The sequence below is a fragment of the Stegodyphus dumicola genome, chromosome 4 (assembly GCF_044657685.1).
Source record: "Stegodyphus dumicola isolate Sdum_Otavi_A_Nest chromosome 4, ASM4465768v1".
In the NCBI taxonomy this organism is placed as follows: domain Eukaryota; kingdom Metazoa; phylum Arthropoda; class Arachnida; order Araneae; family Eresidae; genus Stegodyphus; species Stegodyphus dumicola.
This window is the reverse complement of record NC_140771.1, coordinates 146,155,320-146,168,380: the sequence shown is the minus strand read 5'-3', so window position 1 is coordinate 146,168,380 and position 13,061 is coordinate 146,155,320. Positions and strand designations below refer to the sequence as shown.

At 33.4% G+C, this 13,061-nt stretch overlaps 1 protein-coding gene across 3 annotated transcripts in view; it reads right to left on the bottom strand.

The window, feature by feature from the left end:
• Nucleotides 1-13,061, bottom strand: part of LOC118183588 (inactive tyrosine-protein kinase RYK-like) — a 664,551-nt gene that overhangs the window by 68,040 nt on the left and 583,450 nt on the right. For all 3 annotated transcript variants that reach the window (XM_085815585.1, XM_085815586.1, XM_085815587.1), the window contains exon 7: nucleotides 12,477-12,565. In XM_085815585.1, coding sequence (XP_085671711.1) covers nucleotides 12,477-12,565 — 89 coding nt within the window. The remainder of the gene's footprint in view (nucleotides 1-12,476; nucleotides 12,566-13,061) is intronic.

Genomic DNA, 13,061 nt, shown 5'->3' with positions numbered 1-13,061 from the left:
AGACACTCCCCCATTACGTCTACCTGCATATCTGCGCATGCGCTACCGTACATCACCTAACTTAATCTCCTGATTGGTCTTTCTGTCCGCTCTGCCTCTTCGTTCAGCTGATATGCTAATTTTTCGACTTCGTCCTTAATTTTTGCACACCAGTGTATTTGGATAACATTCCGAAGTTCAGTGCGAAAAGCATTTTGGAATTCAGTAAGGATTTTGATAAATTCTAATATCTCTGCGAAACTGCAGTTGTTCGTGATAGAGTTAACACTAAAAGCAGCATTGTTGCCGTTGGTAGGGATATTATTATGGGCTGTGGAGGCAGCGATATAACTAGTGTTGGAACTGGAATTCGCAGCAGCAGGGTCGGGAGTAAATTTATTCTGAAACAAGTTTGCAGCCTGGGCATAACTAACTCCTGCTTTCACATTTGTAGGTTTTCTTAGTTTTCTGTTAGATGATTCATTCAGTCAGCGTGCTTGTTTTTTTTTTTTTAACTGATATAGGACATACACACTATTTACCAATAGGTATTTGGGCACTTGTGATAGAAAAGAAAAACAAAATTTATTCATATTCAGTAGTTACCTCCACAAGCGGCAAGTACAGCCTAAACCCTCCCCGGAGCATGCTTTCCACAAGTTCTTGTTTGACGGCTGCCAAACAAAAAGCAAAAGCACACATATCAAAAGGAATCTAATAAGGTTTGTTAAGCTAATAAGCTTTCTGTTTCTCGACACACATGCACATAATAGTCCGAAAAAGTAAAATCTTCAGTAAGAGTTATTAAAAAGACTCGAAATTTCATCCACCAGTAATGTTATACATTTGAGCATAGACAAATATTGGATTTTTAGTTATGACAAAATTATACATTTTTTAACTGATTATATGCAAATTTCCACTCTCGTAAATATCATTTCCTTGTCTAATCCTAAGGTTCCAAAGTAACGTTGAAAACTTGTATAAGTTTTATCGTTTTATTTTTACTATATAAATTCTAAAACAAAATATTCTAATGCTAGCTTACAAGGTTAGCTGTCTCCGAAAATGACAATCTAATTTCCTGACGAGCTCATTCAAGATATGTTTGATTGAAGGAAAGTAGTTCACTCACTAAAAAACAAAAACCTGAAACTTCATGCAGTTAGCCCATCGAATTGTTAGAAACTTAACTCAAGATGAAACACCAGTATCTGCCAGTTTTACCTTTTCTGTTATACTAAATATTTCAATAAATTGCTCACAGGCCGGAGAACAACTTGCCGCAACATATCATCAACAGAAACATTTTGAAGAATACTGAGAATTTATAAATGTAACTTTCTGCGAAAACATTTTTAATGAATTCCTTAAGAAAGACTATAATTCCACATTACTAATTCCTCACATCCATCGTTGCAAAGATCCGCCGTTTCCATAAAGGTAAATTTTCCGCATTCACTCTAAAACCACTCTTATAATCTATCATTCTGTAAAACAAGATTCGGAAAAAGCAATAATGCAAACAATTTTCTTCACAACAACAGGAAATAATCGAAAAAAGTACAATGTATATAGGCTTAACAATGAAAAAAATAGCAATAAAGACTACGAGAAGATGGAAGAGATGCAGAAGAAAGGGGAAAAAAGATGCAGCTCATAGTTGGTACGCCATCTAGAAGGAGAAAAGTAACCTAATAACAAGAAAGAACTCTGTGGGAGTGTAAGCTATTAGAATTCAAGTCACGAAAACTGAATCTTCCCGCTTTGGTTAAGAGCCGAAAGTATAAAACCGTAAAGAAAAAATGGCCACAATGAAAATGCTTGCCAAGGATAGGACGGTCGTGCACTGGCATCTAAACGGAAGATAAAATAATATACAGAAGAAAGGGGGTGTTAGAGAATAAAGAAGCAAATACTCTTAGCCACAGTTACAAAAGATAAAGCTTTATAAAACATTCGGTCATCAGCGAGATTAAAACTGACAGTCTTCCTTTTTGTCCTCTTAGAAACATAAAAGATAATATTTTGTTATAATTCACAGCGTGGTGAATTCTAAAGGAAGCGCGCAAAAGGTATGCATGAGCACTTTAGTTGATTTTGCTACTTCCTGCTTTTTTTTTTTTTTTTTAAATAAAAGCTATTTTACATTAAATTCTTTGTTTTGCATGGATTTGAATTGGATCTTTCTTTTCTTTTAACAAGTTCTATGTCTTTAGCTTATTGCTGTTGTCAGCAAGTAGTGCTATACTAACTCCCCCCCGCTTTGTGATGCAATTCTTCTGTCTCGATTTTAACTCTATCAAGAATGCAGGTATGGTTTCCTTTTTGCAATACATTGTACAGCTATTAGATTATTTTGAAGCAGGAGACACGAAAAATGAGCAATGTCCTCGCCGAGACTCGAACTGCCGACCTCTCGAATATGCGCCGAGTGTGCTGACCACTACACCATGAAGGCATGTTAAGAAGACGGGACAAATACCTTATATGCTCTACCTTTTAAAAAGCGACTGGGGATTAGGGGACCTGATCGCAAATTCGTGGTAGTGGAGAATCATCATCCACCACCTTTTTCAGTTCGGGTGCCGCTGTAAATTAACTTAGAATTTTTCAATGCCGAGAAACTGAAGAAATGAGCAATGCTCTCGCCGGGTCTCGAACCACGGACCTCTCGAATACGCGCCGAGTGTGCTGACCACTACACCACGATGCCCAAATTCCGTTGCAGAGAGTTTCTTGGCAAATCCAGAATTTATTGTCCTTTAAAAAATTTCTTTTTAATGTATCCGTTCTACCTTCGAATATTACAGCTGGATGATCAAGTCCAGTTTGAATTAATTCAGGTTTCAGTACACTCATGATCATGTTTTAAATCGAACCGAATGAAAATATCAAGTGATAAATTCAGAATAACATATGAATGATCGCAAACAAAATTGTATTTCATATGTGTGCACGTTCTGAAATCATTTCACAGCAGTCAGTGTATTGATCAGATTATTAACAAGAAGCCAATTCGCATTTACTGTGTACTGTTCCCTGTCTTAACAAATGGCCTTTCAACTGCTTTTTGGAAATGGGGAAGAATCGGAGGAAATTCCTCCCTTCATCAGTAAGGGTAACTGAAGAATGAGGCAGGGGAGAGTAGCGGGTGAGGCGGAAAAGATTTTGCCAGCAGTGGTTGGGGATCACGGAGGTAAAAATAACCCTTACTTCCTACCCATGGAGGCATGGAGGTAGGAAAAGAAGGAGTGCCCAAACCGTCATTAGAAGTGAAGCACTGCTCCGAAGCTTCGGTCACCAGATGAGGTGTTTTTTGTTTACATTCAGAAGCTCGCTTGACAGCGCTTTGATAGTATTTCGACACACGACAGTTCCATAGAAATCGAAAAAGGGACACTCTCGCATAAAAGAAACATTCATAGTGTGATGGATAATAGCAATTTGTATAGTTTACTGACATTTACGCAAAAATCCCATCTTGGTTATTTTTCGATAACTAACAACAGCGATTTTGATTATGAATTTGTTTTATAAAATTCTAAGCTGTTGCACTACAAAAATATAGATTTTAAGAAAATTGCTAAAAGAGATCTGCCAAAATTTATTTTCTAGAAGATTTGAAAAGTTTGAAACTTGATGGCTAAATGTAAATATAAAATTATGTATGTTAAAATATTTGTAATTAGGCACATAGGTCAGATTAAGTTTTTATTAAATAGAGTAACACATGCAAGGGCTATCTGCCTAAAGAGAGAGATGCCATCGTGGAGGAATTTTGAAGAAAAACTGACCTTTGAGTGGGTATTAAAAATAATACTTATAATTTTCATTCAAATTATATTCATATATATTTTTTATGTAAAACTTTCGGGTGTATGCTAAATTAGTGTAAATTACTTTACACGAAAAATATAGTGAATGCACAGAAATTAAAGATTTTCACATGCCGGAAATGATAAATAGGAAATATGTATGGGTATTTATGCATGTGCTTGCAAAAAGCATGTATCTGCCTTTGACAAAATACTTAAATATTAAATATTCATTAAATTATTTATAAATGTATTTGAAATGAAGAATTTATTCACTTATAAACAACTGTGAAAGTACTGTGAGGAAATTTAATGATTAAATTTATCTAATTTATAATAATTATAAATGTTATCTAAATATATAATAACCTTAATATTGAATTGTAAACATAAATTGAAATCCTGTTGACAAATACGTTATAAAACTATTTAAGCAAGAATTGTTCGTATTGGAAAGCAATCTGTTAAAAGGTATTGTAAAGCAAATGCTATGAGATGCGCACTTAAGAACGTAATAAAGAGTTTTGGAATATGTATTGTTCAAATGAAGGGTAAAAAAAAAAAAATCTGATAAGTATAATTAAAAGAATTATTCCCTTTATATTTTATAATAACTCAGTTACAAGTTTTAAATAATACTTAAAAAAAAAAAAAAAAAACTTATTTTATTCCCTTTCAGAAATGTTCAGAGAAATTCAAATACTATTTAATACCTATTTAATTATTAGGAATTAGCGAAATACTTCTTTAAAGTATTTCGCTAATTCCTAATAATTCTCTAATTTAAAATGAACCGAATAGAGCATTAATTATAAATTGACTTACATTTTTCGATTTAAAAGAAGCCAAAAAATCATGTCATATTTAAGAAAGTATTTTAGGAAGAAGCTCTATAAATAGAAAAGAAATAAAGCATAATTTTAATATTAATAATACAATAAACTTTGATCTTAATTTTTGTACCTTAACCGAATAGAATCAAATTACCGTAATTTTTTTTTCTAATTTAATTAACGAAAACTTGTGAAAATATTTCATTCAAATTAAACCATTCTGAGAAAACTGTCCTGTGAAAAGTATAGCATTTAATTCCGTTCAGAATGAAATGTTGTTTAAAAATATGTTGTTTTCACATACTTAGGACTCTGAAGTGTTGTAGAAAAAGAAAATATATACATTTATATGTATATTTGCGACGTAATTACAAAATATTTACACCCGAACGCGTCAAATCCCATAGAACTCAATGGTAAATGACCCAATGTTTTGGTCACCACGTAGGGATCGTTGGTGCTTCAGAGCAGGGTACGGAGAAACTTGTTTAGGGCGACTCCATCTTACTTCCTACCTCCATGCATGGAGGTAAGAAAAGAAGGAGTGCCCAAACCGTCATTAGAAGTGAAGCACTGCTCCGAAGCTTCGGTCACCAGATGAGGTGTTTTTTGTTTACATTCAAAAGCTCGCTTGACAGCGCTTTGATAGTATTTCGACAGACGATAGTTCCATACAAATCGAAAAACGGGATACTTCCGCATAAAAGAAACATTCATTGTGTGACATTTACGCAAAAAACCCATTTTGGTTATTTTTCGATAACTAACAACAGCGATTTTGATTATGAATTTGTTTTATATAATTCTAAGCTGTTGAACTACAAAAATATAGATTTTAGCAAAAAAGTTATGCTTAAAGAATGAAAAATACCTCACTGTACCTTTAAAATTGTATACATCTTTCGATACCCTTGATAGAGTATTCGCTACTTCTATTTTACGTTCCAAACGTCAAAATGTTTTAAATAAAATTCATTTTTTTCACGTCCACATACGTTTCACGTTTTTAAAATTCGTGTAAATTACTTACTCGAAAAATATAGTGAATGCACAGAAATTAAAGATTTGCACATGCCTGAAATGAAAAATATGAAATATGTATGGGTATTTATGCATGTACTTGCAAAAAAGTAAGTATCTGCTAACTTCCTACCTCCATGTTCCTACCTCGGAGGATAGCCGTGTTACATGGGGCATACTTGCCAACCTATGACACTCAAAAATCAGGAGATTTTTTTAAGAAATCAGGAGATCTTTCACAATGTTAAAAATACTTTTTAAATGATAAAAATATAGTTTTTAATAATGAATTAACTTTAAATAGTTACTAAGTCTTAAATGCAAGCAAAACAAAAATACCTTAGACATAAAAAAAACATTTTTATTACTTGCATCGTTAAAAAAAAAAAAAAAAAAAAAAAAAAAAATTACACTTTAATCAGTTTTCATACAAATGTTATGGACAGTGGCAGATTTTGCTTTCGTTAAGAAAGGAACTTCATAATTTTGTTCATAGCAATTGCCACGTAGGCCTGCTTTCTCTAATAAAAGTTTTTCTAATGTGTCATCACTAATATTAGATCTAAATTTAGTACTCGCTTTCGCAACAACACTAAAAATCCTCTCACACTCCGCATTACTATGGGGAACTGTCAAGATGGCCAAAATAATTCTAGAGAGTTCACTATATTTTAAAATTCCATCAGCACCTTTCAATTTTACAATTAAACTCCACTGGGTGCCAATCCTAGCTGATTTATAACTTCATCCAAGTTTTCTAATAGTAAACTGCAAAATTGCGACTGCAGTATATCAGTAGCAACATCAATATCGTCATCTTTCATGACTAAACGAAGTAACACAGGAAATCTGTTCAAAAAGTACCTTATATCAGAAAAAGATGCATTTGCTAGAGCAGAAACATCAGCAACTTTAGCATGCAAAATCACTTCATCGTTGACTGGAAATTTGTAATCACATACTCGACAGAAGTAACTTCTAACATGAAGATAAAACTTATTTTTGTCTTCTTCTGAAAGTTCTTCCACTACTTTTGTAGTTGCAGCTCCTATTACCAAATCTTCATCTTTCTTCTGATTTTCCGTTTCACCATAAATCACATCATATATAGAATTACAAGACAAAACGCAGACTGGTTTTACAAACTTTGATTAAATGTCTTTAAACAGATCATAAATCATTGATTGCAAAACATGAATTAATGGAATTCTGCTTTGTAGAATTGCGTTAAGAACATCGAATGATGGCAAAATGAATTGTAAAAAAAAGCAAAAAGCTTTGTTAAGGTCCGAAGAAAAAAACATAAATATTCGTTCTTCACAAGATAAACTTACAATAATCGGAAAATGTTTCGTGAGCTGAGGATTTTTTTTTTATTTTGAGAGAAATTTGTATCAGCTTTACGCTTATATTTTGCAGTATTATTTTGAGAACTGCCAGTTGAATTTCTGAATGAGGCAGAAATTACTTTATTTTTCTCAAACCTATTTTTAACAATAGAAGTAGTAACTACATCTCCATTTACTTTAGGTGCTTTATAACTTTCAATAGAGCCTTTTATCTTAACTCTCGAAGCATTTACTTCTTCTTTAAAAAATTCAAGAAGTGGGTTCCATTGATCGAGGATTCTAGATAAGCATTTCTTTAAAGACAGCCAGCGTGTACACACATGTTTCAAAATTTTTCTTATTTCAGTATTATGCAGCTGTTGGAACTGTTTCAATTTTTCCTTTCTTTTAGAACTCTTTTCAAGATAATAATAAATATCAACAATGTATTCATCCACATTTAATGGTAAAGAAGCTGCCCCTTTTTCAGCTGCTAAATTTAAGAGGTGACAGGTGCACCTCATAATCTGCAAATCTGAATTTGCCTTTCTTAAGATGCCTGCAACACCAGTCTTCAAGCCTACCATTACTGGTGCATTATCGACACCAAGTGCTAAGCAATTATCCAGAGGGACTTTAAAGTTTTAATAATTAGCTGTGCTATATTAAAGCCTGTCGAATGTCCTTCTAAAGTGGGGAGAGAAAGTAAACTGCACTCAATTTCTGAAGACTCTGGATTAAAAAAAGAAACAACAATTGGATACAGTTTTGAATTGGTATTATTGCTTCCATTCGTAGAGAGGCAGAACGGAGCTGTTTTAATGCAATCAATAACTGAAGATTTATTTTTCCAAACCCATTTCTTTAACGATTGCACCTATTTTGGTCCTTGCACTTGAGTATTTCTTAGCGATTTCACTATCGGGAAACATTTTTCTAAATAAAGCTGCAGCGTGATCCGATGCATTCAGTGGCAGGTTGTGCTCCAGTAAAAAGGCAGAGAACAGACATTCTGCATTAATCACTTTTTGGTCTTTTGTTTCCGAAGAAAAATTTAATTTTTCGTTTTTTTCAAAACAACTCATGTTGTCCTTGTGTTTTTGTGTACGCACATGCTTGACAACATCTGCCCTTCCACCATGCGAAATCGAAAAATCGCAACTGCAGATGGTACACATCGAAATTTATTACATTTCCTTGAAGAAATAATGGAAGGAAAGTCAACTGTGTACGATTTTTGAAACGTGCACGAGTATTTCACCTTCCTCGCAGACATAACAAAAGACGATAATTTCTGAAACTATTTCCCAAAGGCACGCGCACTCACACAACTCAGGACAAGATGAACGAAATAGCGAAATAACATCCAAATAACGGCCAACGGCCTTGAGCTTGCTTTGTGCTCATTGGCTAATATATGCCAGATTACACGCAGTGGAGCTCGATGCCCATTGGAGAACGACGTTTCTGGATACGTATGCTGTCACTCACAAAGCAGAAATTCTCATCTGATTCGCAAGGTTTTATTTTAGATATAATCTAGAAAAAATTCAGTTGCTTTCAGACGTCCAAAATCACTTTTTTTTTTGTTCATATAACGAAGTATGAAGCCAAGTTCCATAAAAATCGTGAGAAATATTAAGAATAAGAAAAAGTCGGGAGAAATATATTGTAAATCGGGTTGGCGGGAGAGTGGTCGAAAATCGGGAGTCTCCCGCCTAAATCGGGAGAGTTGGCAACTCTGATGGGGGATAGCCATGAATTGAATTCATGAACTTGCTTCCTGCAGTTTCATGAATTGTTAACAATAAACATCTGAGATGAAAGTTTAGTTATTTAGATTGCAGTTTACATCTGAGATGAAAGTTTAGTTATTTGGATTGCAGTTTACATCTGAGATGAAAGTTTAGTTATTTGGATTGCATTTGGATTGCATTTTCTGATGCATTTGAGCTTTCAGTATGATTTGTGTTGATTCATTGTGCTCGGACCACGATCTTTTCTTGTCTGGTGTTATAGTAGATGATCGATTTTTCATCACCAGTGATGATCCGTTTCAAAAAAGGGTCGGTTGCATTATGTTTGAAATGCTGTGTTAGGTGAATTTCTTCAGTTCACGCTGAACCCAAATTGCGAGCATCTTATTTTTTTGGTTAATTTCATTCTATTCTGTAATTTCTTAAAATTGTATAGGGATAAAATCCCGAAGAAAAGAAGAATTTTTACAAAAGAAAACCCTTTTAAAGAAATGAAAATTAAATTAATGATTAGTCAGCCCATCAATGTGTGAATCAATTTTGTAATTAACAAATTTAAAGTAAGATTAAATACAAATGTTTATTTATTAAACATTAGGGATGTCTTCAGAAAATGCTTAAAATCCTTTGCAATGGCCTAAAACAGTTCATCTTGAATAAATTTCAAGAGGATCTGAGGATCATTTTGAAAAAGTAAAACTTCATTAAGAGATGTATAAGTCATACCGGTAGTTTTCTTTAAGAATTATTATCAACATTTCCGTACCTATCAAAAATTCCTCTGTAACTATATTTGAAAAAGATGATCTAAACTAAAATAAGTTAGAAAACGGGAGATTTAAAATTTTACCGGGAAATCAAGGGATATAACCCCCCCACACACACCCAAAAAAAGTGTCTCCCAGTTTTAATAAGCAGGTTTGCATATAAAATCACAGTTTGTATCATTGCAAAGCCTTTAAGTAGCCAAGGGAAAAGGGCGGGCGAAACTTAGGTATATTATTGTAACTTATCACTTCTTTTGTATAAAATTGTAGCTGGGAGGAGGGAACTTAATCACAGCAAAAGAATTAAAAGATTCCTCCGATAAGTTTCATTACACAGGGTATTTCAAATAAAAGTATACCCAAGGTGAACCATAATAACCAAGGTCTGTATATTTAATATGTATTCCTACAATTACATTTGCTTTTGTAGAAAGATTGCAGATGTCACAATGCATGTGTTTCACATATGTTTAAATGTGTCAAATACACTAATAAAGGCAGTGCTGCATTGAAATTCGATTTGGGTATACTTCTATTTGGTACACCTTATATAAAAGTTACTGAAAGGAAACAATAACTACATGCACTCCCATACACCTACATACAAAATTTAAAAAAATAATAAATAAATAAAATAACGAGTTAGAGATTTCAAAACTTAAAATGCACCTGTTTTTCACTTTTAACTGCATAAGTTTCATATATTATAAATTTAGTATTACATTAAAAACTCGTACAGTTTATGCATGAGCCATGACAAGCTGGTGCACTTTATGTACAAGTTGAAATTTATTTATTTATTTTAGTTTCACATTCAATTTTTAGAATTTGCTGGTGGTGATAAAAGTGAGAAAGGTCTTCGAAGAAAACCAGAGCCAAGGAATTTAAAAGTGTTTTGTTTAGAGACAATGCCGGCAGTAAATCCGTTAGTATTATATCTATTATCAAAATTCGAATGTGAAAGGGAATTTAAAAAAAAAAAAAAAAAAAAAGTTATGATTCACTAAGGATTTTTAACCAAATCACAGGAGGGGGAGAGATTTACTATTTAATTTTTAAATACGCATTTCTTTCTAAAAAATAAATAAATAAAATAATGTAAAAAACAAAAAATTATGATTTCTAGTACTCCGTGAATGGTGTGGTGGTGTATTTAATTACGGCAAAGCACACTAGGGCTACCTGCCAAAGTGGAGGGATGCCTTTCGTGGAGGACTTTTTATGGGAAACTGGCTCGTATATACGTTACACATGGGGAAAACCACGAAAACACCCATGCAGCCAGCCCGTTCGCGGGATTCGAACCTCGGACCGAACTACCAGTGGTCAGCGACTTTACCGCTCGGCCGCTAGTGGTCCCTACTCCATGAATGAAAAAAATAAACAATACAAAGGAATTGCTATCTCTATATCATGTCCCATTCCAGAAAGAATTCGATGAAAAGTGTTATAGATATAAATAAACCTTAACTAGTAATAAAATAATACAAGTCATAATATCAAAGTGCAACTTCTTCCAGGTTAATTAATATCCCTCAAATTCCATAAAAGTTTCTAGTGTGTTATTGAAAAATTCGAAGGTGGTCGTTTGCACCTTCGAATTTTTCAATAACACACTTTCCATTGTCAACGACCATTTCGTTAAAAATGGTCGTTGGCAATGGAAAGTAAATTTTGAGCAATTTATTCTTATTGATACACAATCTCAGTGAGTAACAAGGCGAAATGGGTTCAGAATTTGTTTGCATTCTTTAAGAAACAAATATAGACCATGAGATCATATTCTATCCGAAATGAAAAATGATCCAAACTGTACTTAATTTATGATGAGGTCATTTACATCGTAGGCCCTCCTTTTCCTTATTTCACCGATTATTTCCGCATAAAATAATTTTTTGTTTATCAGCTTAACCGTAAAGAGGAGATGATGATTAAAAATGTAAAAAATAAATGAATACATTTTTTGCCTATCCGAACTTCCGGTGACCTTTCGTAAACAATCACGCGATAAGGAAAAACCAAAACAAAAATATTAACTAACAGATTACCCTTTTGTTTCACAGAGCAAAAAATATGAATTGCAAATTTGTGAAAGAATCGTTGAGGAAAGGGGTGTGCGTGAACATCCAACGCTAGCAAGTAATAAATTTATTATTGGCTACCTTCCATCTGTTTAAACAGTAATTTGAAGCAGAAAGGGAAAACTGACGAAAATTTAAGGCTGTATCATATTCTTGGCCATTCGAATTTTTTTTTTTTTTTTTTTCCTTCCTCTCTCCCTTTCGAAATAGGTCGACACAGTTCAGTGGTTTATAGCATGAGAATTTTCTGAAACCAAGAAAGTGGAACTTTTCTAAGAGAAAGAAAGAAACCAGCATGTCGGTATAAAGTGGGAGCGTGCTTATTAAAATACAGAAATTAAAGCCTCGTGATGCAGGTCTACACATGGAATAGTTCTATATTCATTATCATTTTGAATGTTCCAGTGGTAGGATGTGCGTACATCGGAAAGAGGAAATGTGTCACGCATGTACAACAAATGCCTAAAACAATACGGGCAACAATCTACATTAGTAAATAGATGGAGACTCAACTAAAAACGTAGAAAATAGACGTTCCTATACATGCGCATTTAAAATGAAAAGAAAAAAAATATGTGAATGTGCACAAAAAAAAAGCTTTTTCTTTATTAAAGTACTCACTAAGCAAATTATTTCTAGATTCAGTCATATTTAGGAAAAGCTAAATAGTAATAAACAGAATATGCACGTTTAAAGTCTGACCTACAATGGATTGTCGCACATTAAAGTAATCGAGCAGTCTTACAAATTTCGGTGCTGCCATCTAGTGGCAGCTTTGAAAACTTAAAATAAAAATTTGCGAGCTATGATATTAAAACAATATTGAAGAAGTAAAAGAATTTAATATAAGAATAAGTGCACAAGTTCTCACTAATGAAGTGAAATATACTTACTGCCAACACTGCTAGCGTTATTAGGCGTGTCCGGTCTCAAGAACGTATGGCCTTGCGTCGCCGAAAGGGCGGGGGAACTGCCTCCATAGCTGCAGAAATCACAAACAATCAAATTAAAATTACACACGATGCATTAAAAATGATACGAAAGAAGAAGAATTATACCAGACACATCAAAATTTAAGTTTAAGAGTTTAAAAGCATTAAAAGATCAGTCATAAGACCTGAATTTTACCAAGGAAATTTATATATGAACTACATAAAAGCAAAAACGTAAGGAAAAAAAGAGGGATATTGATGTGAAAGAAGAAATAAAAACTAAAATACTAAAACAACTATGGAACAAGAGAAGTAAATGAGGGAAGTAATGGTGCAAAAAAACAATTATGCAAAACATTTTTTAATCTCCCCTGTCTGGTGCTTCACAGCAGAACTTGTCAGTGGAAAAGTGTTTTGAAGTTCCATACTTGGTGAATTAAAAAGACAGCCAAGACAAATTTTGTTCCGAAATTTAATGAGACTTGTAAACGCAAACTTAATTTATTGGTCAAATAATTAGAAGAAAAAGAAGTCTCTTTTCCCTAT